This window comes from Leptosomus discolor, unplaced genomic scaffold (genome assembly GCF_034619465.1).
Source record: "Leptosomus discolor isolate bLepDis1 unplaced genomic scaffold, bLepDis1.hap2 HAP2_SCAFFOLD_35, whole genome shotgun sequence".
In the NCBI taxonomy this organism is placed as follows: Eukaryota; Metazoa; Chordata; class Aves; order Leptosomiformes; family Leptosomidae; genus Leptosomus; species Leptosomus discolor.
The window spans coordinates 259,006-280,323 of NW_028237764.1; the positions used below are offsets into that span (position 1 = coordinate 259,006).

Below are 21,318 nucleotides of genomic sequence, written 5' to 3' on the forward strand. Positions count from 1 at the left end.
TTTTATTGCTGACCGTGACGTCATACGACCTGGACTACCCCTTTGGTCAGCTGGGGTCAGCTGTCCTGGCTGTGTCCCCTCCCAACTTCTCGTGCACCTTCATCCAGGAAGGTCACAAATCCAAACTGCAGCACCCTGTGGGCTGCTAGGAAGAAATTCCACTCCATCCCAGGCAAAACTACTACCGGTTCAGCCTTTGGGTATGGAGTGCATCTTCCAGAGCACATGTCCAGCCACGTGTCACCTCTGTAGCGTGTCTCCACAAGAGCTTCCCCCCATCAACCCCACACAAAGCCACAGGCTTGAGGGAGAAGGTTTAGATTGGACATTAGGAGAAATTTCTTCACCGACAAGGTTGTCAGGCACCGGAACAGGCTGCCCAGGGAAGTGGTGGGGTCACCATCCCTGGAGGTGTTTAAAAGGCGTGTAGACATGGTGCCTAGGGACACAGTTTAATGGTGGGCTTGGCAGTGCTTGGTTAACAGTTGGACTCGATGATCTTAAAGTCTTTTCCAACCTGAACGACTCCATGACTCTGTTCTTCCATGACTGTGTAGCTGGTTCTCCAAGTAAAGCAGATGGGAATCGGTGGAAACGAGCTGAACAGTTCAGCTACAGCCTTTAGTGGAAAAAACTGTAGATTCGTGAATTCCTGATGCAAGTTGCAGGCGGCTACTGAGAAAAATGGCTGGTGGAGGGAGACCGATGATGACGATGGGACACAGGACAAAGATGGCCTATACGGCGTCTGACAGAGATGATCGTATTCAGGCTTCCTCGGGAGATGTTCTGGATCAGTATGAATTGGAGAAGGCTGATAGTGCTTGCCTTTTAAAGGGAAAAATAAAGACAAGTGGAAAAAGAAGACATCCTGATAGATTATTATTTATTACTGAAACCTTCTCTCTTTGGCTGCGCTCCTGAAATGTCTCAAATGCACCACAGAAGACTCAAAGACTTGTGGAAAATGATGCACAGGCTTGGCTTGTTGGGGCGTTTTTGCACATGAATGAGTCTTCTGGTGCCAAATTCCTGAACTGCAGTGTTGGGGATAGCCTGCCTGAGGAAGATGAAATTGGCCTCGACAGCATCCCAGTATACCCGTGAAAAGATGAAAGAAGTGGGTGAAGAATGTTGTAAACAGGTTTGAGGAAGCGATATGAGACTGAGCAAGGAGAGACTAAACAAGGGAATAGCACAGAGCAGAAATTTGGCAAGAGAACAGTAGATGAAGTGGGAAATACAGTAGGAGCTCCAGTCAATCACTATGTGAACCATTTTAGCAGCCTTAGTGCATGAAGGGGTGGACAGATAAGGTTACAAAAGGGAACACTTTTTCTGCTGTGCCATCTCAACCATCTTGGCTTTTGTACTTAATAAAGGCTGCCTTACACGTATTTTTGTCGGTGTAAGTTCCTACTGTGACAAATGGTGACCCCGATGTGATCTTTGAAGGCGACCTGATTTTTGACACAGAGATTCTGTGCGGGCTGCAAGACAGCCTGAGCTGCAAGACAGCTCAACCCAAATTTGACACAGATTCAGTGAGGGCTGCCGAACAGTTCGACCTCACTTCGACACAAAGAGATTCCGTGTGGGCTGCTGGACAGCCTGGGTTGCGTGGCAATTTGCAGCGGGGACGGATCCCGGTGAAACTTGAGAGCTGTGGGACTCGGCCTGATCCGGACCTGAGCTTCACTTCGCACCTGATAAGGTGAGCCACCGGGAATAAAACTATAGTTTGGGCCAACAAATAACAAAAGAGGAAGAGACAATATTGTCTACCTGGAAGGCCCTATTAGAAAGAAAAGGTGTGAAACCCACCAACCATGGGTCCAAGAGAATGTTAATATGGAGTGAAATGCAGGGATTTGAAGATACTTCAGCCACTGCATTTAGTGGGACTGCCTGGGAAGAAGTTTGGCGGAAACTATGGAGTGCAATTTCAAAGGGGCAAAAGGATGCAACAGAATTAGCCATTATGTGGCGGCTATTAAGCGAGACTCTGAAAGAATGGCAAGCTGAATGTGATGAAAAGGAAAAGTCGCTAATAGAGGAAAGAGGAACTACAAGTAATTTAGGACAGGAGGGAGTTCGTTCCAGGCTCTCTGCAGTGGCGGGGAGAAAACCATGTACTGGAAAGATGAGATCCCGCCCTTGTAAGCTCCCCCCCGCTCCTCCCTCCGACGACACCGCCGCCGCCGCTGCCGCTGTTGCCGCAGCCGCCACCACCCCCGCCCGCCCACCCCCTACTCCACCTATTTCGAGTGGTTTCCCCCCGCTTAAGGAATGTAGAAGATGATATTGGGTTAACACCCTCGGCACCTCCACCGGAGGAGCAAGAAGCTGCGGGGGGAAAGGGAAGAAAATGATGATAGTGAAGAAGATGAGGAACTAGATTTGAATGCGGCTCTGCAATCTTTGCGAATTTCTAATTCACATGACCGACGTGCTCAACTGTGGACCCTACCCCTTGCTACTGGAACTGTTACACCGACGGCCTGACCGAGCACCTCCCCTGGCCCCCACCCCATCCCCCCCCACCCCCGGTGAAGAGAAAGGAGCGGCAGGAACAACAGAGTGAAGAACTGACCCCAACCCCCAATCCCCGTTCCCCCCCTGCGCCGCTCGCGGGGAGAAGGGAGAGAAATCGGGAATGCGGTTAAACCCGGGACAGAGGGAAGGGGTGCGAGGAAGGTGTTTTGGGATTTGATTTTATGAGACAAGAATGATGGTGAGGGGGATGGGAGGCAGAGTATGGATTCGGAGGCATTGAGGGGTGGAATGATTGTGGGAAATTTATGCTGTTGTAATTGTGGTGAAGGGCCGAGGGGTGGATTGTGTGTAAATTATCCACTTTTGTTCAGTGTTGTGATGATGCTAATTTAATTTTGATGTGGGGAATTCTTTTTGTTGATGTTGAGTGAAGTTTGTGAAGACTGTGACAAATGCGGATTTTAATGGTAATTCTTAAATACGTGATTCACGGACCCGAAGGGTGGAATGTAACAGGTTTGTGTGTGTGTGGCAAGGTTTTGGTAGGGAGGGGACAGGGGACCCCCTGTGCCACCCCTGGGGTCACCCTAACCCCCCCAAAGAAAAAACAAAACGCACCTCACATAGGAAAAGAAAAAAACAACTCTTGAAGTGCAATGGAGAATACCTGCCTGGTAACACTTGGTTGTTACTGAGTTTTCTCAGATTCAGTTGACAACCCAGAGGTGACAATCTCTGTCCAGTTGCAGGAGCCACTGAGGACAGGGACTCCCTAGACGCGCTCCAGGACCTTTTCTCGGAGGGACTCCCTGACTCACCTGGCTCGCTGCAGGGGCAGACAAGGACCATCCACGGAAAAAGGTGTTCTTTCTGGTTCTGGTTCTGTAATTTGTTCAATGCTCGCACTGTGCACTGGTCAGCATTGACGTTAACGTGTGTTTTCACCACTTGCACTGATATTTGACTACATGAATTGGAACTCGTCTGACATAGGTATGATATTGGATCTTAGTCTGCTCAATGCTATAGGTGCTATTGTAGTAATCACAGTTGCAAGTGTCCTCATGTCTTTTGTGTGAATGGTGTAAAGAAGCTCCTTGTGTGATAGTGTAAAAACTGGTTATCAGTATTTGAATGCGTGAGTGAGACGCAGTGTTATTGTTATCATTATATAGATGATATTTTGTTAACCGCACTTTGCCGCTTTTAGATGAAATAGAAAAGGACACGTGGGACAGTCGCTTCAGGGAAACGTCAAGAAGAGCGCGAGAGAGTGCGCGAAGATACAGAATCCCTCTCCAGCCACGGCAAAAAAATCCACAAACAATTTGTCAATGGTTTGTAGCACAAGCTTTGTCGCCTGTGAGAGAAAAATTCCCTGCTAGTTATTGTTACCATTACGTGGATGACATCCTGTTAGCATCAAGCAGCAAGGAGCAGCTGAGAGACATGGAGAATTTGGCCAGAGACTCATTACAACAATATGGATTAGTTATTGCCCCTGAAAAAGTACAAAAGGTGGAACCCTGGAAATATTTGGGAATGACGTTTACAAGCAAACAGGCTGTGTCTCAGCCGGTGAAACTCAACCTTAATGATGTACAGAAGCTGATGGGATCCTTGAATCGGATCAGGCCTCATCTTGGGCTGACAAATTTGCAGTTGCAACCATTATTGGAATTATTAAAAAAAATTCTACTGATCCAGCAGAACCCAGAATATTAAATGAGGAAGCACTACGTGTAATTCATGTGGTGGAACAATCGATACATGAGAAATTTGTCTCTCAAATAGACTTGTCTCAATTGGTACACATCTTTGTACTAATTGACAAAACTGCACCATTTGGTGCTTTGGTGCAGTGGAATCCTGAGTGGGATGACCCATTACACAGTTTAGAATGGATGTTTTTATCATTCCGGCCACGAAAAACCGCTCCTAGATTGTTTGAACTTACTGCTGCTGTTATCATAAAAGCTAGAGATATCTAGAACTAACAGGGCGTGATGCAGCTACAATTGCTTTTCCTGTTCAAAATTGGTATTTTGAATGGTGTCTGGCAAATAACTATGAGCTACAAGCGGCCTTGGTGAGTTTTGAAGGGCAAATATCGTACCATCTACCATCGCACTTGTTACTGAAATTTGCTCGAGAAGTACTATTTGGTCAGAACAACTTAAGCCAGCCAGAACCTGTAAAAGGCCCCACTGTCCTTACAGATGGTTCAGGAAAATCAGGTAAAGAAGCTGTAGTATGGTATGAAAACAACAACTGGAACAACAAAGTAGTATATTAAAAAGGTTCTCCTCAAGTAGTAGAGCTGCGTGCCATGGCTGTTGTTTTTCTATTTTTACTTCTCCTGTAAATATTGTCACTGACTCAGCATATGTAGCCGATGTAGTTAATCCATTGGATAAAGTGGTCTTGACTATGTCAGACAATCAAATCTTATTTGAGGTGCTTTTGGAACTCTGGAAGAGCATTCAACAACGAAGAGAACATAATTTTGTTATGCATGTTCGTACTCATATCACTTTACCCAGATTTTAGACAGAAGGTAATGCAAGAGCGGATGCTCTTGTTTCTGCCATGGCTCTGAGTACTGTTCCTAACAAGAAGCATCAAGCTGTATTGTCACATCAATTTTTTCATCCAGGTTTTCGAGCTTTACGACGGCAGTTTGGTTTGTCCTGTACTGAGGCTCGTTCTGTTGTAGCTGCCTGCCCTGATTGCCAGGGAACTCACACCCCAGTGTATTTTGGTACTAATCCCAGAGGTATGCAAGCCTTGCAGATTTGGCAAGCTGATGTTACTCATATTAATGAGTTTGGCCGACAGAAGTATGTTCATGTTTCTATTGATACTTATTCTCATGCTTTGGTAGCAACAGCACATAACAGAGAAACGGGAAAAGATGTGATTCGACATTTACAGAGGGCTCTTTCTATGCTTGGGGTGCCACGCCAAATTAAAAAGGACAATGGCCCAGCATATGCTTCATGGAAAGTTCACACATTGTTTAGTTTATGGGGTGTTACTCATGTTACAGACATTCCCCATTCCCCAGCAGGACAAGCCATCCTTGAGCGCGCACACGGCACGTTGAAGCGGCAGCTTCAAAAACAAAAAGGGGGAATGACTGGGGAACCGCCTCAGGCATGTTGAGATAAAGCAGTTTATGTTCTTAACTTTCTTCATTATGGGGACAGTTCTTCTCTACCTCCTCTTTTTCTACATTTTTCTTCTCCTTTTTCAAAACAGGATTTGCAAAAGGGCATCAAAGTGCAGATTAAAGATTTAGTTACTGGCCAGTGGAGCGGACCGTGGGAGCTAATAACTTGGGGCAGGGGTTATGCTTGTGTCTCTACAGATGCCGGCCCTCGCTGGGTTCCTGCTCGGTGTGTTTGGACTCTGCTGGAACCTGCATTAGGGTGAAGAATGGGTAGTTTCACAACCCAAGCAGAATATCTGGGTAACTTTAGCAAACATGATGCATAAAGAAGCTTTGTGCCTTTCTACTGCGAACCCTGAAAATCCATTCTCCACGTGTTTGGTCGTGTTGCCACTAGACATCTGACCATTCAGAACTTATTTTCAAGAGGTTACAGCAGCTAAAAGATGGGATTAAGCGTTTGACAGAGGATAATGGCTTAGACTGACTGACAAGGATGTTTAAAGGGTGGGGGCGGTCTGGGTAGTTAATATCTTTCAAACTGTGAGGGTAATAATCTTGGTAATTGTGACCGAGCTTTTACACAAATACAAAAAGGGGGAATTGTCAGGGATAGCCTGACTGAGGAAGGTGAGATTGGCCTCGACAGCATCCCAGTATATCCGTGAAAAGATGAAAGAAGTGGATGAAGAATGTTGCATACAGGTTTGAGGAGGTGATAAGAGACTAAACAAGTGAATACCACAGAGCAGAAATTTGGCAAGAGATTGAAGTGGGAAATACAGTAGGAGCTCCAGCCAATCAGTATGTGAATAGAGGTGAATGGACAGAGCTATTGAGCAAATCATTTTATCAGCCTTAGTGCAGGAACCGGTGGACAGATAAGAAAGGTTATAAAAGGGTATGTTTTTGCTGCTGCGCCATCTCGGCCATCTTGGCTTTTTGTAACTCAATAAATGCTGCCTTCTTACATATATTTTTGTCGGTGCCGGTCCCTACCATGACAACTACTACTACTACTAGCCCCCTAAACAGCAGCCAATAGGGTTAGTAGTAGTGGTGGGTGGACAATGCCCGTACACCAGTCACAGCTTACTTAGTGGTCGTTGTACTAGTAGAGAAAAGGATATATTGATGCTGTGGCAAACAATAAAGGTCTTCAGTTTATCCCCAATAGGAGTCCATGCCCTAAATCCGCCCCAGCTCAATGCTGTTTCCTGTCGGGGGCACTCGCCAGCCCAGCCAGCCCAGCCCTTCCCTGAATCTTGACTCCTTTCTGCTGTCTCCCCAGTCGAGCCCAGCAAAGCAGCCCTGCTAGGACTGGTGTCACAGAAGGAAACGGAGGCCACAGAGAACCTTCATCCAGCCGGCATGCTGAGGAGTTCCCCACCCTGGGGAACTTGCAGCCCCACATCCCAAACTTGCTCCCCACAACAGCAGGAGACAACTGGCCGAAGGGATCCTCAGGAAGGTCCTTTGGACCCAGGCAAAGGGCAGCCTGACGCAAGCTGTCACCAACACCAAAGGGTTTCTCTTTCCATGTCCCCCCTGCACACACACACACGGTGCCCTGCTCTTCTCCCAGGACATCCCATCTCCCCACAGAGACTTTTCCCTACAGAGTTCATCTCTGCTGACCTAGACGGCCATTCCTGCACCCCCTCCCCAGGCTCCCCACAGACCCTGAACTGGTGGTGCTGCTCTGCAGAGCAAGTGGGCTGTGGTGGCCAGGGCCATACTGGTGAGGCTGAGAGGCAGACCCAGCTCAGGGTGTCTACTGCCCCCTCCACCTCTGCACACAGATGCTGTCCATGCAGCTCCAGAAAAGAACTTGGAGAAAGGAACTCAGACAAACAAGTCGGTGCAGGGTCCTTTATTTGGTTTAAACACGCAGAGAGCACAGTTCCTTATTTACACAAAGACTCTGAGGCACACAAGGCAGGCAGAGACTGACATAGAAATAGGATGAAGAATGTCAACATTTTTGGGGACAGAATACTCCCCGAGCAAGCTAAACCCCAAAGAAACCAAATCAAACAACCCACCAAAGAGAGGCTGGGCCTGTAATGAGTTCCATTACTAGTGATATGCAGGGGAAGATGAGCAGTTCATTGCTGTTTCTGCAAAGCAACCAGTCATCAGTTTCCTCAGGGCATCCTTGAGCTCCTGGTTCCTCATGCTGTAGATGAGGGGGTTCACTACTGGAGGCAACAACGAGTACAGAACTGCCATCACTAGGTTCAGGAATGGGGAGGAGATGGAGGGGGGCTTCAGGTAGGCAAAAAAAAATGTGCTGATAAACAGGGAGACCACGGCCAGGTGAGGGAGGCAGGTGGAAAAGGCTTTGTGGCGTCCCTGCTCCGAGGGGATCCTCAGCACGGCCCTGAAGATCTGCACGTAGGACACCACAATGAACACAAAACACCCAAAGCCTAAACAGACACTGACCACAACCACCCCAGCCTCCCTGAGGTAGGTGTCTGAGCAGGAGAGCTTGAGGATCTGGGGGATTTCACAGAAGAACTGGTCAAGACCATTTCCCTGGCAGAGGGGCAGTGAAAATGTACTGGAAGTGTGCAGGAGAGCATTGAGAAAGCCACTGCCCCAGGCAGCTGCTGCCATGTGGACACAAGCTCTGCTGCCCAGGAGGGTCCCGTAGTGCAGGGGTTTGCAGATGGCAACGTAGCGGTCATAGGCCATGACAGTGAGGAGACAATACTCTGCTGTGAGCAAGAAGGCAAACAGAAATACCTGGGCAGCACATCCTGCGTAGGAGATGGCCCTGGTGTTCCGGAGGGAATTGGCCATGGCTTTGGGGAGAGTGGTGGAGAGGGAGCCCAGATCAAGGAGGGAGAGGTTGAGGAGGAAGAAGTACATGGGGGTGTGCAGGCGGTGGTTGCAGGCTACAGCGGTGATGATGAGTCCATTGCCCAGGAGGGCAGCCAGGTAGATGCCCAGTAAGAGCGCGAAGGTTAAAAGCTGCAGCTCCCGTGTGTCTGTAAATGGCAGGAGGAGGAACTGGGTGATGGAGCTGGCGTTGGACATTATTTCACTGCAGGAATAGGAGACTATTGAAAGAGGAGAAGACATTGACAAGTGAGGACAGATTTTTCTGAGACAGTCTTATGCAATTTCTTTCTGAAAGCCCCCATAATGGCTTCTTTTTTAAGGGTAAATTCAGTCATTTCCTTTTTGTGAAGTCAGCTTTGATGAGCAGGGGCTCTGCCCATGGGCTCCAGAGAAGTCAGACCTGTGCTATTGCAGTGGTGTCAAACAGCCCGTGCATTTGGTAGGTGTTCCTGGCAATGGGTGCCTTCAGTCGAGTGACACGCATTTGCCTGAGTGACTGTGTGACAATTGTCCCTATTTATTGCATTGGGATGGAGTCAGCACCCAGACCAGCTGTGTCTGAGAGGGAAGAGCCCAGGGAGGGACCCAGCCCTTCCAACTCTGCTCTCCTGAACAGCAATGTCTGGGGTGGAATCACTCACAGCCAACACACAACCTTTCTGATAGCCATTTTCCTTCTCCAGGCTCTCTCCAGACATGATACCAGCAGCATGCCTGTGGGGCAGAATGGGGTTGTCAGTAGGTTCCCATCCTCCCCTGCTGAAGTGCCCCCAACACGGGGGAAGGGCACTTCAACCCCTTTACCTCTGGGAGATGCTCAGGTGCCTGCAAAATTCTGCCCAGCTTCTCCTGAAGGGAGAGTCAGCTTGTTTGTAATTTCCACACGCTGCGTTGCCCACAGCCTCCCAGGGCCAGTATCTCAAAGTGCATCTGAGATACCCCCACAACGCAGAGCTTCCATAAGCAAGAAAAAACAGCAGCACAAAGAAGAAAAACACGAAGCAATACCCTGATCCTTCTGCAAATGGGGAAATGGAAAGAAAGACAGCTGGCACATGGGAAAACTTCCTCCTTACACAGCAGAGCACAGCACCTCCACTTTGGTGATATCCCAGGCCGGTTGCTCTCAATCCCTTTTCTCTGCAGAAGGAAGAGGTTTATGTGTCAGGAGAGATGCACTTTTGCTCTACTGCAGCTCTTGCAGCAGAAGAGACAGCATCTGCCCTGGACCCCCCTCAGCTTGAGGGCAGAGGGTCTCCTGGGGGGCAGAGCTGACTAGGGAGGCTTGCTCAGAAGCACCTCTCTGTATTGGATCAGGAGCTTTTTGAATTCCCACTGCCATGACATTTCTAGTTTTCTCTGCCCAGGTCTCTGCTGCCTGGAGCTGTCCCTGTCAGGAACTCTTTCTCTGTCCCCACATCTCCTCCCTGGCAACACCCACAGACCCCATCCCATGCTCTGTGTACGCAGCTCAGCCTTGCATACACCTCCTGGCAGCCAAGAACTGACCAGGGGCACCTCCGTGGCACCAGGCTCTGATGGGAACATGAGTTCATTGCTGATGAGGATGGAGAGTTGATGCTGGGAAGGCCTGTAATCCAAAGGTGGTTTGTTTTTGATACTCCCAGATTTAGAAAGCTCCAAGTGAAACACATCTGGAGTTTCAGTGCCTTCTCCCAAACAAAGAGAATAATTTCCATGTCCAAACCCTCCCTCCACCCCTGAGGTGATTAAGAGTAGCAGACTGAAAGCACAGGTTCCATCCCATTCAGGTAAGCCCTGCCTTGATGTGCTTCTTGAGAAGCTGACTCTGCCATTGTTCTGGGGGTGATGTGGAGCAGTGAGAAGTCCTGAGCAGCACAGCACCCTTTGAACAGCAGAAGATCCTTGCCCTGCCCTGCTAGGAATCTCCCTTCCACCCACAGCTTCTCCCTACAGCTCCATGAGGAGCTCAGTGGGAAAGCTGAGTGCTGATCCTGGCTGATGACAGAGTCCCTGCTCCAGGTCACAGCCCCCTGGGTGAGGACAACCTGTTTGGGAGGACAGCTCTGGGCACCGCAGGCTGCATGCCCAGGTCCATAGCCCACAGCCATGCCCAGGAGAAGGCAACCGTCATGCCCTGTCCCTCTCACACTGCAGGAGGGAAGCCCTGCTCTGCAGCCCGTCTTCCTCTTCTCCATCACAGACAGATCCCAGAGGTTGGACACATTCAGCAGATCCTGTAAGGAACCACCGACACATCAGCCTGCACCCAGAGACTTACTGTGTCAGAGGCTGGGAAGAGTTCTCCTCCAGTGAGCTCTCAGCCATCCTCCCCCTCTCCCCTGCCTTCAACCTCTCTCTGCTCCTCTCCTTTCTCCTTGGTGCCTGTCTCCCTGCAGCTCTGCCTGCTTGCTAGGAGCTCTCTCTGTCCCAGGAGCCCAGCCCAGATCAGCAGCACAGCAACAGCCCAACAACTTTTTAATGATCTCTCTGGTGGTTTTGATGTTGAGTCCTTGAAACTCAGACACTGAGGGGAAGTTGAGGAAACTTCTCAAGGAGTCAAAGTCAGATGCAAACTGTAAAGTTTCTTGGAGCACTAATGGGTTCCATTGAGGGACATTATTGACAAAGACTCCCTGGGGGCTGGTTGAAGGAGAAACCTGGAGGCAGTGAGGACAGGTAGGTAAAGGCAAGGTGAAGGTGGCTCCGATGCTGCGTAACCCTTGGTGTTCTTTATCAAGCCAAAAGAATGCCCTGACTCCCCAGCCCCTGAAAGGCAGACCCTGTCCCTCAGCCATTCCTCAGGGTTCTTCCTGGGGCAGGGTGATGTGGGGATGTGCAGTGCCAAGGGCAGGGCCAAGGTCCTCTGCTTCTGGGTTTGTGCTGGGTGGGCTGAGGAGGCACTGAGGTGCTGGTGCCGTAAGGTGAAGGGGTCTTCTGGTAGGCCTTGGGGGTTGAGACAACAGCCATAGCCAAGGGAAGAAAGATATTGGCTCTCTTGGGGGCTTTTTGTCTTGCCAGAGCCCTTGAGCATCTCCACCACAGGATGTCCTACAGTGTCCCACACCTGCGCTTGCCATTGCACCGTGCAGATCAGACTGTCCCCAGGAGAGGCCTGAGCAACATGTCAGGGACCTGTCCTCCCTTCCCAGAAGACAGAGGTCAGGACCTGTAGCCTTCATGGAACACCCCCAGGTTTCCTCAGCGTCAGGTCCACCTTCACCTTGCCTTTGCCTTTGCATGGGACGAAGGGAGCTCCTGGCAAGAGGGCAGTGCTGCCAAGAGCTCTGCAGTGTCGCTCTCCTCCCACAATCCCAGAACCAAGGAGGCTGGAAGGCAGCCAGTCGCCACCTTTTCTGGGCTTCCCCTTCATGCTTGGTTTTAGACAGCAGCTCCTTTCTCAGCCATGCCAGCCTCCTGCCACCTTTATGTGAGTTCCAGCATGTCAAGGTGGAACATTCTGGATCATGAAGAGGAGATCCTTGAGCATCAAACAGCTCTCTGCACCCATCTTCTCTGCTGGCTGCAGCCCATGGGATTTTTACAAGCAGGTCCTTCAGCAGGCCAAAATCTGTTCTGTTGAAACCCTGATCTTTGCCTTCTTCCATTTTCTCCACATCCTCCAATCTACCTTCTCACCTCAGACTTTTCCATTGCTAACCAGCCTTTCCTTGTTTGTAAACCTTGTGATTTAACCCCTACAAGATATTAGGCACCACCCTGCAGGTTGCTCACCTCCCTCCCCCAAACTCAGTGGGACAGGGGATGTGGAAAGATAGAGTAAAAGCAAGAAAATTTAAGATGGTGATTTGGGGTCATTGGCCCGCTTGTGTCTGCCCCCAACCTCTTGCACCCTCAAGCCTCTATTCACTGGTGGGGCATAGTCAAATCAGAGAAGGCCTTGACACTTTTCAAACATCATTCAGAAACAGCTACAACATTCATGTGTTCTCAGCATTGTTTTGGTCACAAAACTGAGACATAGCACCACAGGAGCTTTCACAAAGCGAGTAACTCCAGCCCAGCCTGACACAGTTTAATCTCCATCCGTTATTCCATACCTTTTTTTGTCATACTCTGTGGGAGCGTGGCTCGCTGAAAACGGACATGGAATGCTAGAGGGCCTGCACAAAGAAAACTCTATTGAGCAGCTTGTCTAAACTAACATAGTAGGACTCAAGGACACTTCGACCTTGAGGGACAGAATAGAAGAATTAGGTTAGAGAAAATAAGGAACTAACCTCCGTATGAGGCAGAATATATTAGAATTAACAGCGAAGTGATAGGCAGAAGCAAATGACTGACGTATGTATAACACAATTAGAGCTTATGAAAATTGCAAGTCATGATGAGTTGGGGAAATTGTGCTATATAAGAAAGTGCATCTACACAGTAAAATGAGTTTCCTGATATAACTCATATTGAGTCTTTTGTGGATTCTCCAACTCCCGTCTCCGCAAGTGGCGCCTGAACAGGGACCTGAAGAATGAGCAGGACTCATGTTCGGGGAAATTAAGGAAAAGCTCGCTTCTACAGAAGAGTTGGAGCTCGGCGGAGAAAAGGAGTGACGGCGACAGGTGGCCTATAGAGGAAAGCCGGAGAGAAGAAACCAGGCGGCCTATAGAGGAAAGCTGGAGAGAAGAAACTCAACACCGCGGTAGGATAATGGAGAAAGAAGTAACATTATCACTGTTGGAAAGCTTTCTGGGAAAGCGGGGTGTGAATGTTGGAGAAAAGACTTTAATATCTCTTTATACTTGGGGATATGCGAAAGGACATTTCTCGGACTCAAGCACGTTGTTTGATGTGTCCGAGTGGCGAAGATGTGGGGACTCCTTATGGGATGCGGTTATTGATGAGGACCGAACGGCAGAAAAAAACAAAAAACCAAAAAACAAACCAAAAAAAAACCCCCAAACAAACAAAAAACTACAAAAGGCATGGCGGGAAGTAACTAACTGTTTGAAAAAATATCAAATGGAACAATCAGGGGTGGCTGCCCCCGTGAGACGACTTAATGCGGTTGACAGTTCGCTGGTATTTACGAAACCCCAGATGTCTCCCGGGTCTGAGGTCTTCCCGCTTGCGCCCCCGTTTCCCCCCCCCCCCCCCCCCCGATGGGCAGTGCCCTGCAGGGGGGCCGAGCGCACCGCCAGAGGAAAAGCGGTGACTCACATAGTTACCGGGCAGGAGGAGAGAAAAGGAAGGTGCGCGCCTCGTCGTGAAACGACGACGGAATCTCACCCCGATCAGACCCAGACCGCGAGTTCGGGGGCTGGTGGGGCCTCCGCGGGGACCGCACCCTCGGAGGAGGAGGTGCGCCATCATGGCGCTGACCCGATCACAGTAACAAGGGACTCGGCGGAGAACGCAGAAAAACTACAAGAGGGCGTGGGCAAAGAAAAGGGACAAGTACGTGAACCAGTAGAATCCCGCCTTTATCCCGACGTCACAACGACCCGCCTAGAATCCCGCCCTTATCCCCGATGTCACAACAACCCGCCTACAGGAAGACTCTCTTTCTCCAGGGATCATGTCAAAACAAAAGCAGAAAGAGGAACTGCTTGATGAAGTCCTACAGCAACTCATAAACAAACTATTGGCACTCAATACCGCAGCGGACAGCAACAAGAAGAATCCAGAAAACGCTGCGACTCATAATCCTTTTGCTGTACCGTCATCACTACCAGTGCCTTTGTCGCAAATGCCTGTGCCAACTACTTCATTGTCAAATACACAATTAAATGAACAAGAAGCAGGACGAAGATGGAAAGGAGTTATTCGTGATGCCCTAATTGAAGGAAATTTTCTTCCTTCTGTCTTTCCTATCATTACAGATCAGGCAGGAGGTAGAAAATGGGAACCATTTGATTGGAAAATCCTTGAAAAAGCTTGTTTAGCAGTATCACAATATGGGCTTCAATCTAGTTGTACTCAGCAATTATTACAATCTATTTTTACAGCAGGTGTTTTGTTGCCACTTGATTCACAACAGATTGCTAACATTCTTTTGTCCCCTTCTCAGCAGCTTATGTTCTCCAAGGCCTGGCAACAACTCTGTGACCAGGAGGCTGCACGACCAAGGCAGCAAGGGGATCCATTGTATGGGGTACAAGCACAAATGCTAACAGGCCAAGGTCCTTTTGCGAGCGCGGCTTTACAACAAGGTTTTATAGGAGAGATATTACAATTGTCACAGCCGTTAGCTTACCAAGCAATAATTTCAATCAGGGAACCAGGAAAGGTATATTCCTTTGCCAATATTAAGCAGGGTCCACAAGAAAGTTTGCCTTCTTTTATTGATCATTTAGATCAGGTTATTAGAAGTCATCCAGATTTGGATGAGGGAATGAAGGAAAAGGTTTTTAAAATGTTTGCCTTTGAGAATGCTAATGATACAACAAAAAGAGCTTTAAGTACCCTACCCAGAGATGCACAAGTAGCTGATATGCTTGAAGTTATAGAACGCACCAATGGTACCGCGTCCTTACTTGCTGCTGCTGTATACAGTGCTGTTCAACTCCTCATAGATAGAAAGGAGGGAGGCAAGCAAAAGAGATGCTTCAATTGCAGGACAATGGGTCACCTTATGAGCCAAGGTAAACTCATTTCAGTCCCTCTGTAAATCAAACTTCCGCAGTTACACGGCGTACCAAATTCTAATTGCACTGTAGGTTTGTGCTTGCCAGGCAGGTTTAAAAAGTGCTTAATTTTTTCAGTCTTTGCAATAGGGTCAAAGCAGGTCCTTGTTTTAAAACTATTTTTTAAACTATCTTATGATCTGTATGTGTCTGGTCAAAGATAAAGCTTCAAAATGCTATTTTTATTCATGATGTTAGCTGACTGTAAAATATGAGACATTTTATTAAAGCAGGCAAAGAAATTCAGGATTCATTTACAGGTTGCCTGTAAAGTTGTGTAATTTGAAAAGCAGTGTTCATTATGAAAGAGCTCTCAAGTTCCTTGTAAAGATAATCTAAAAAAAAAAAAACGAAACCAAAAAAACAAAACTGAAAAAGGGGGATCTGCATAAAAGATATAAAAGCCTTTGAGACAGATTTCTTGAAGTGCAATGGAGAATGGAGAATACCTGCTTGATAACACTGAGTTGTTATTGAGTTTTCTCAGATTCAGTTGACAACCCAGATGCGACAATCTCTGTCCGGCTGCAGGAGCCAATGAGGACCGGGACTCCCTGGGCGCGCTCCGGGACCCTTTCTCGGAGGGGCTTCCTGACTCATCTGGCTCGCTGCAGGGGCAGACACGGTCCATCTACGGAAAAAGGTATTCTTGCTGGTCTGTTTCTGTAATTTGCTAAATGTTCACACTGTGCACCGATCGGCATTGATGTCAGCGTGTATTTTCACCACTCGCACTGATATTTAACTACGTGAATGGGGTTAGTCTGCTTAATGCCATAGTTGCTATTGTAGTAATCATATTTGCAAGTGTCTTCTTATGTCTTTTGTGTGAATGGTGTAAAGGAGCTCCTTGTGTGATAGTGTAAAAACTGGTTATCAGTATTTGAATGTGTGAGTGAGTGAGACACAGTGTTATTGTTATCATTATATAGAAGATATTTGTTAACCGCACTTTGCCGCTTTTCAATGAAAGAAAAAAAAAAAAAAGAAGGAAAAAAAAAGAAAAAAAAAGAAAAAAAAAGAAGAAAAAAAAAAAGACACATGGGACAGCTACCGCACAGACTGGTGAAACTACACGACATGTTGAGCGACAGCTTTATGCATGCTTTGCTGTTTTAGGCATTCCACTTGAAATTAAGACAAACAACGCACGTGCTTATGCTTCGCTTCGCTTTGCACGGTTTTGCAATCTTTGGGGTATTAACCATCGTACAGGTGAACCTCACTCTCCTACCTGTCAGGCAATTGTTGAGCGCTCTCACCAGACACTAAAAGCAACGTTGTTAAAACAAAAAGGGGGAACCCAGGGTTGGTTGCCTAATGATCAACTGATGAAAGCATTGTATGTCTTGAATTTTTTAAGTCTAGCAGGTAACAGTGAGGTGCCACCAATGTTAATACACAGCAAAGGAATGGGTTCATTCTGGGAAGGGCTTCTAGAACTGCTTTATCCTTATTTTTGCCAGGAGCTGTTGGGGGCAATGCCTTGCGTGAACTATCGCATTTAGCATGCTGGACTGCTAAGCAAATTAATCTGACCTCAAGCATAGCAACAGAATTGCTGGAAGATGTAGATAGTGTTAGACATGCAGTATTACAGAATAGAGCTGCTATAGATTTTTTGTTATTGGCATTAGGTCACGGGTGCGAAGAATTTGAGGGATTGTGTTGCATGAATCTTTCTGATCATTTCACAAGCATATACAAAATCTGCAAAAGAATATTAAAAAGATTGGCATTGATCATTCTTCACTGGACGCGTGGTTGAGTTCTTGGGGTATAAGTGGATGGTTACTACCCTGGGTAAAGTATGGTATCCTTATTGTTATCATGATATTAATTGTACTGCTGATGCTACCTTGTATCCTACGGTACATAAGCTCAATGGTCGAGTGGGCTGTAAAACAAGTCTGGATCGTTCAAAAAAAAAGAAGGGGGATGCGTGGGAGGACATTTATGAAATAAGGGACATGTGAACAATCCAGCCTTTCCTGAGAATCTGAGCTGGGACGTACCGGAACTGCGGAAAGCATAAACAACTTGTGGTGCAGGGGGCATGAACATCTTACAGGGGCAGGAGAAGAGACAGCCGCCATTAATGACGCAGTTTTAATTCTTGAAGAAGATGGGTGTGAACATCTGTGAACGTGACTTGAACATGACTCGCAATGTGGCCAATCGGGTTGGACTATGGGCCGTTATTTGCGATGAACCAATCACTATTTATTGGGTGTGGTCGAGAGTTATAAATTGCACTGGAAACACGGAAATAAAGGTTCACTTGTTAGATCACATTGATCGTGTCAGTGTCCTCACGCAGCTCCCGCACCTCAGCCCACCCAGGACAAACCCAGAAGCAGAGGACCTTGGCCCTGCCCTTGGCACTGCACATCCCCACATCACCCTGCCCCAGGAAGAACCCTGAGGAATGGCTGAGGGACAGGGTCTGCCTTGCAGGGGCCGGGGAGTCAGGGCTTTCTTTTGGCTTGATGAAGCACACCAAGGTTTACTCAGCATCAGAGCCACCTTCACCTTGCCTTTGCCTACCTGTCCTCACTGCCTCCAGGTTTCTCCTTCAACCAGCCCCCAGGGAGGCTTTGTCAGTAATGTCCCTCAGTGGAACCCATTAACGCTCCAAGAAACTTTAGAGGTTCCATCTGACTTTGACTCCTCAAGAGGTTTCCTCAGCTTCCTCACAGTGTCTGAGTTTCAAGGACTTGGCACCAAAACCACCAGAGAGATGATTAAAAAGTTTTTGGGCTGTTGCTCTGCTGCTGATCTGGGCTGGGCTCCTGGGACAGAGAGAGCTCCTAGCAAGCAGGCAGAGCTGCAGGGAGACAGCTCTGCCCAGCAGCAGCTGCTCTGCCAAGCGCAGCAGGGCTGAGGGGGCTGCCTGTGGGCACCAAGGAGAAAGGAGCGGGGCAGAGAGAGGTTGAAGGCAGGGGAGAGGGGGAGGGTGGGTGAGAGCTCACTGGAGGAGAACTCTTCCCAGCCTCTGACACAGTAAGTCTCTGGGTGCAGGGTGATGTGTTGGGGGTTCCTTGCAGGATCTCCTGAATGTGTCCAACCTCTGGGATCTGTCTGTGATGGAGAAGAGGAAGCCGGGCTGCAGAGCAGGGCTTCCCTAGTGCAGTGTGAGAGAGATATGGCATGATGGCTGCCTTCTCATGGGGGATGGCTTGAGGGTGTGAAGGTGGGTGTTCAGCCAGGGGTGTCCAAGGCTGTCCTTCCAAGCAATGTGTCTTCACCCCAGACGGCTGTGACCTGCAGCAGGGACTCTGTCATCGGCCAGGATCAGCACTCAGCCTGCCCAGGGAGTCACTCATGGAGACGTGAAGAGAAGCTGTGGGTGGAAGGACAGATCCCCAGCAAAGATGCATCTCTACTGACACATACACCTCTTCCTTCTGCAGAGAAAAGAGACTGAGAGGAACTGGCCTGGGATGTCATCAACGTGGAGGTGCTGTGCTCTGCTGTGTAAGGCTTTCCCAAGTGCCAGCTGCCTTCCTCTCCTGTTCCCCATTTGCAAATGATCAGGGTATTGCTCTGCATTTCTTCTCCAATTCCTGCTGCTCCTGTTATTGCTTGTGGAAGCTCTGGGTTGTTGGAGGAGTAGGAGGTATCTCAGATGCATTTGATACACTGACCGTGGCAGGGGGCAGTGGGCAATGCAGTGTGTGGGACTTGGAAACAAGTTGAGTCTCCCATCAAGAGATACTGGGCCCTGTCCTTTGGGCACCTGAACACCTACCTGGGGAGCTTGAAGTGCCCTTCCCCCATTATGGGGGCACTTCAGCAGGGGAGGATGGGAACCTACTGACAGCCCCATTCTCCCCCACAGGCACGCTGCTCTTATCATGTCTGGAGAGAGCCTGGAGATGGAAAATGGGGGGGAGAAACGTTCTGTGCTATTTGAGAGTGATTTTGACCAAGACTTTGTTGTTCAGGAGCGCAGAGTTGGAAGGGCTGGGTCCCTCCCTGGGCTCTTCCCTCTCAGACACAGCAGGTCTGGGTGCTGACTCCATCGCACTGCAAGAAATAGGGACAATTGTCACACGGTCACCGAGGGAAATACCTCTCCCTGAACTGAAAGCACCCATTGCCAGGAACAGGGGCTGTTTGACACCACTGCAATAGCACAGGTCTGACTTCTCTGTAGCCCATGGGCAGAGCTCCTGCTCATCAATCCTGACCTCACAAAAAGGAACTGACTGAAGTTCCCCCAAAACTGAAGCCATTGTGCGGTCTATCTATGGCAAATAGCATAATATTGGCTCAGAGAAATCTGTCCTCACTTGTCAATGTCTTCTCCTCTTTCAACAGTCTCCCACTCCTAAAGTTAAATATGTCCAATGCCAGCTCCATCACCGAGTTCCTCCTCCTGACATTTGCAGACACACAGGAGCTGCAGCTCTTGATGTTCTGTCTTTCTCTGGGCATCTACCTGGCTTCCCTCCTGGGCAACGGAATCGTCATCACCACTGTGGTTTGTGACCCCCACCTCCACACCCCCATGTACTTCTTCCTCCTCAACCTCTCCCTCATCGACCTGGGCGCCATCTCCTCCACTCTCCCCAAAGCCATGGCCAATACCCTGTGGGACACCAGGGCCATCTCCTACTGGGGATGTGTTGTCCAAGTCTTTCTCTTTTTCTTCCTGACTTCAGCAGAGTATTTTCTTCTCACAGTCATGGCATATGACCGCTACGTTGCCATCTGCAAACCCCTGCACTACGGGACCCTCCTGGGCAGCAGAGCTTGTGTCCACATGGCAGCAGCTGCCTGGGGCAGTGGATTTCTCAGTTCTGTGCTGCACACGGCCAATACATTTTCACTGCCCCTCTGCCAAGGCAATGTTGTGAACCAGTTCTTCTGTGAAGTCCCCGAGATCCTCAAGCTCTCCTGCTCAGACACCTACCTCAGGGAGGTTGGGGTAGTTGTGGTCAGTGTCATTTTTGACGTTGTTTGTTTTGTGTTCATTGTGGTGTCCTACGTGCAGATTTTCAGGGCTGTGCTGAGGATCCCCTCGGAGCAGGGACGCCACAAAGCCTTTTCCACCTGCCTCCCTCACCTGGCCGTGGTCTTCCTGTTTCTCAGCACTATTTTTTTTGCCTACCTGAAGCCCCCCTCCATCTCCTCCCCATCTCTGAACCTGGTGCTGGCACTTCTGTACTCGGTGGTGCCTCCAGCAGTGAACCCCCTCATCTACAGCATGAGGAACCAGGAGCTCAAGAATGCTCTGAGGAAACTAATGACTGGTTGCTGATCAGAAGCAGCAATGAACGGCCCATCTTCCCCTGCATATCACTAGTAATGGAACTCATTACAAGCCCGACGTCTCTTTGATGGGTTATTTACTTTGGTTTCTCTGGGTTTTAAATTTTCTTGGTTGTATTAATGCTGTCCACAAAAATGCTCTTATTCTTCATCCTGTTTCTACCTCAGTGTCTGCTTGCCTTGTGTGCCGCAGAGACTTTGTGTAAATAAGGAGCTGTGCTCTCCGTGTGTTTAATCCAAATAAAGGACCCTGCACTGACTTGTTTGTCTGAGTTCCTTTCTCCAAGATCTTCTGTGGAGCTGTGGGGGCAGCATCTGCATGATGAGGTGGAGGGGACAGTAGCCACCCTGAGCTGGGTCTGCCTCTCAGCTTCACCAGTATGGCCCTGGCCACCACAGCCCACTTGCTCTGCAGTGCAGCACCAGCAGTTCAGGGTCTGTGGGGAGCCTGGGGAGGGGCTGCAGGAATGGCCGTCCAGGTCAGCAGAGATGAGCTCTGTAGGGAAAAGTCTCTGTGGGGTGATGGGATGTCCCGGGAGAAGAGCAGGGCACCGTGTGTGTGTGTGCAGGGGGGACATGGAAAGAGAAACCCTTTGGTGTGGGTGGCAGCTTGGGTCAGGCTGCCCTTTCCCTGGGGCAAAAGGACCTTCCTGAGGATCCCCTAGGCTGGTTGTCTCCTGCTGTTGTGGGGAGCAAGTTTGGCACGTGAAGCTGCAAGGTGCCCAGGGTGGGGATCTCCTCAGCATGCCGGCTGGATGAACGTTCTCAGTGGCCTGTTTCTTGCTCTGGGACATGAAGGACATGCAGAGGAGTGTCTGGTCTGAGCCTGTGCTCCCTGGACACCCTGGGGAAGCTGCCCCAGGGCCGTCCTCACAGAGCAGCCAGTAACAACCACCACGT

At 49.0% G+C, this 21,318-nt stretch overlaps 2 protein-coding genes across 2 annotated transcripts in view; one reads left to right on the forward strand and one right to left on the reverse strand.

Annotated features, from left to right (window-relative positions):
• LOC147412879 (olfactory receptor 14A16-like) overlaps window positions 1-21,318 on the forward strand; it is an 83,125-nt gene that overhangs the window by 17,600 nt on the left and 44,207 nt on the right. Inside the window, exon 3 of the mRNA XM_086480758.1 lies at window positions 384-387. Coding sequence (XP_086336884.1) covers window positions 384-387 — 4 coding nt within the window. The remainder of the gene's footprint in view (window positions 1-383; window positions 388-21,318) is intronic.
• LOC147412880 (olfactory receptor 14C36-like) lies at window positions 7,748-8,713 on the reverse strand. Its single transcript, XM_086480925.1, has one exon. The coding sequence runs from the start codon at window positions 8,711-8,713 to the stop codon at window positions 7,748-7,750; it is 966 nt and encodes a 321-aa protein (XP_086337051.1).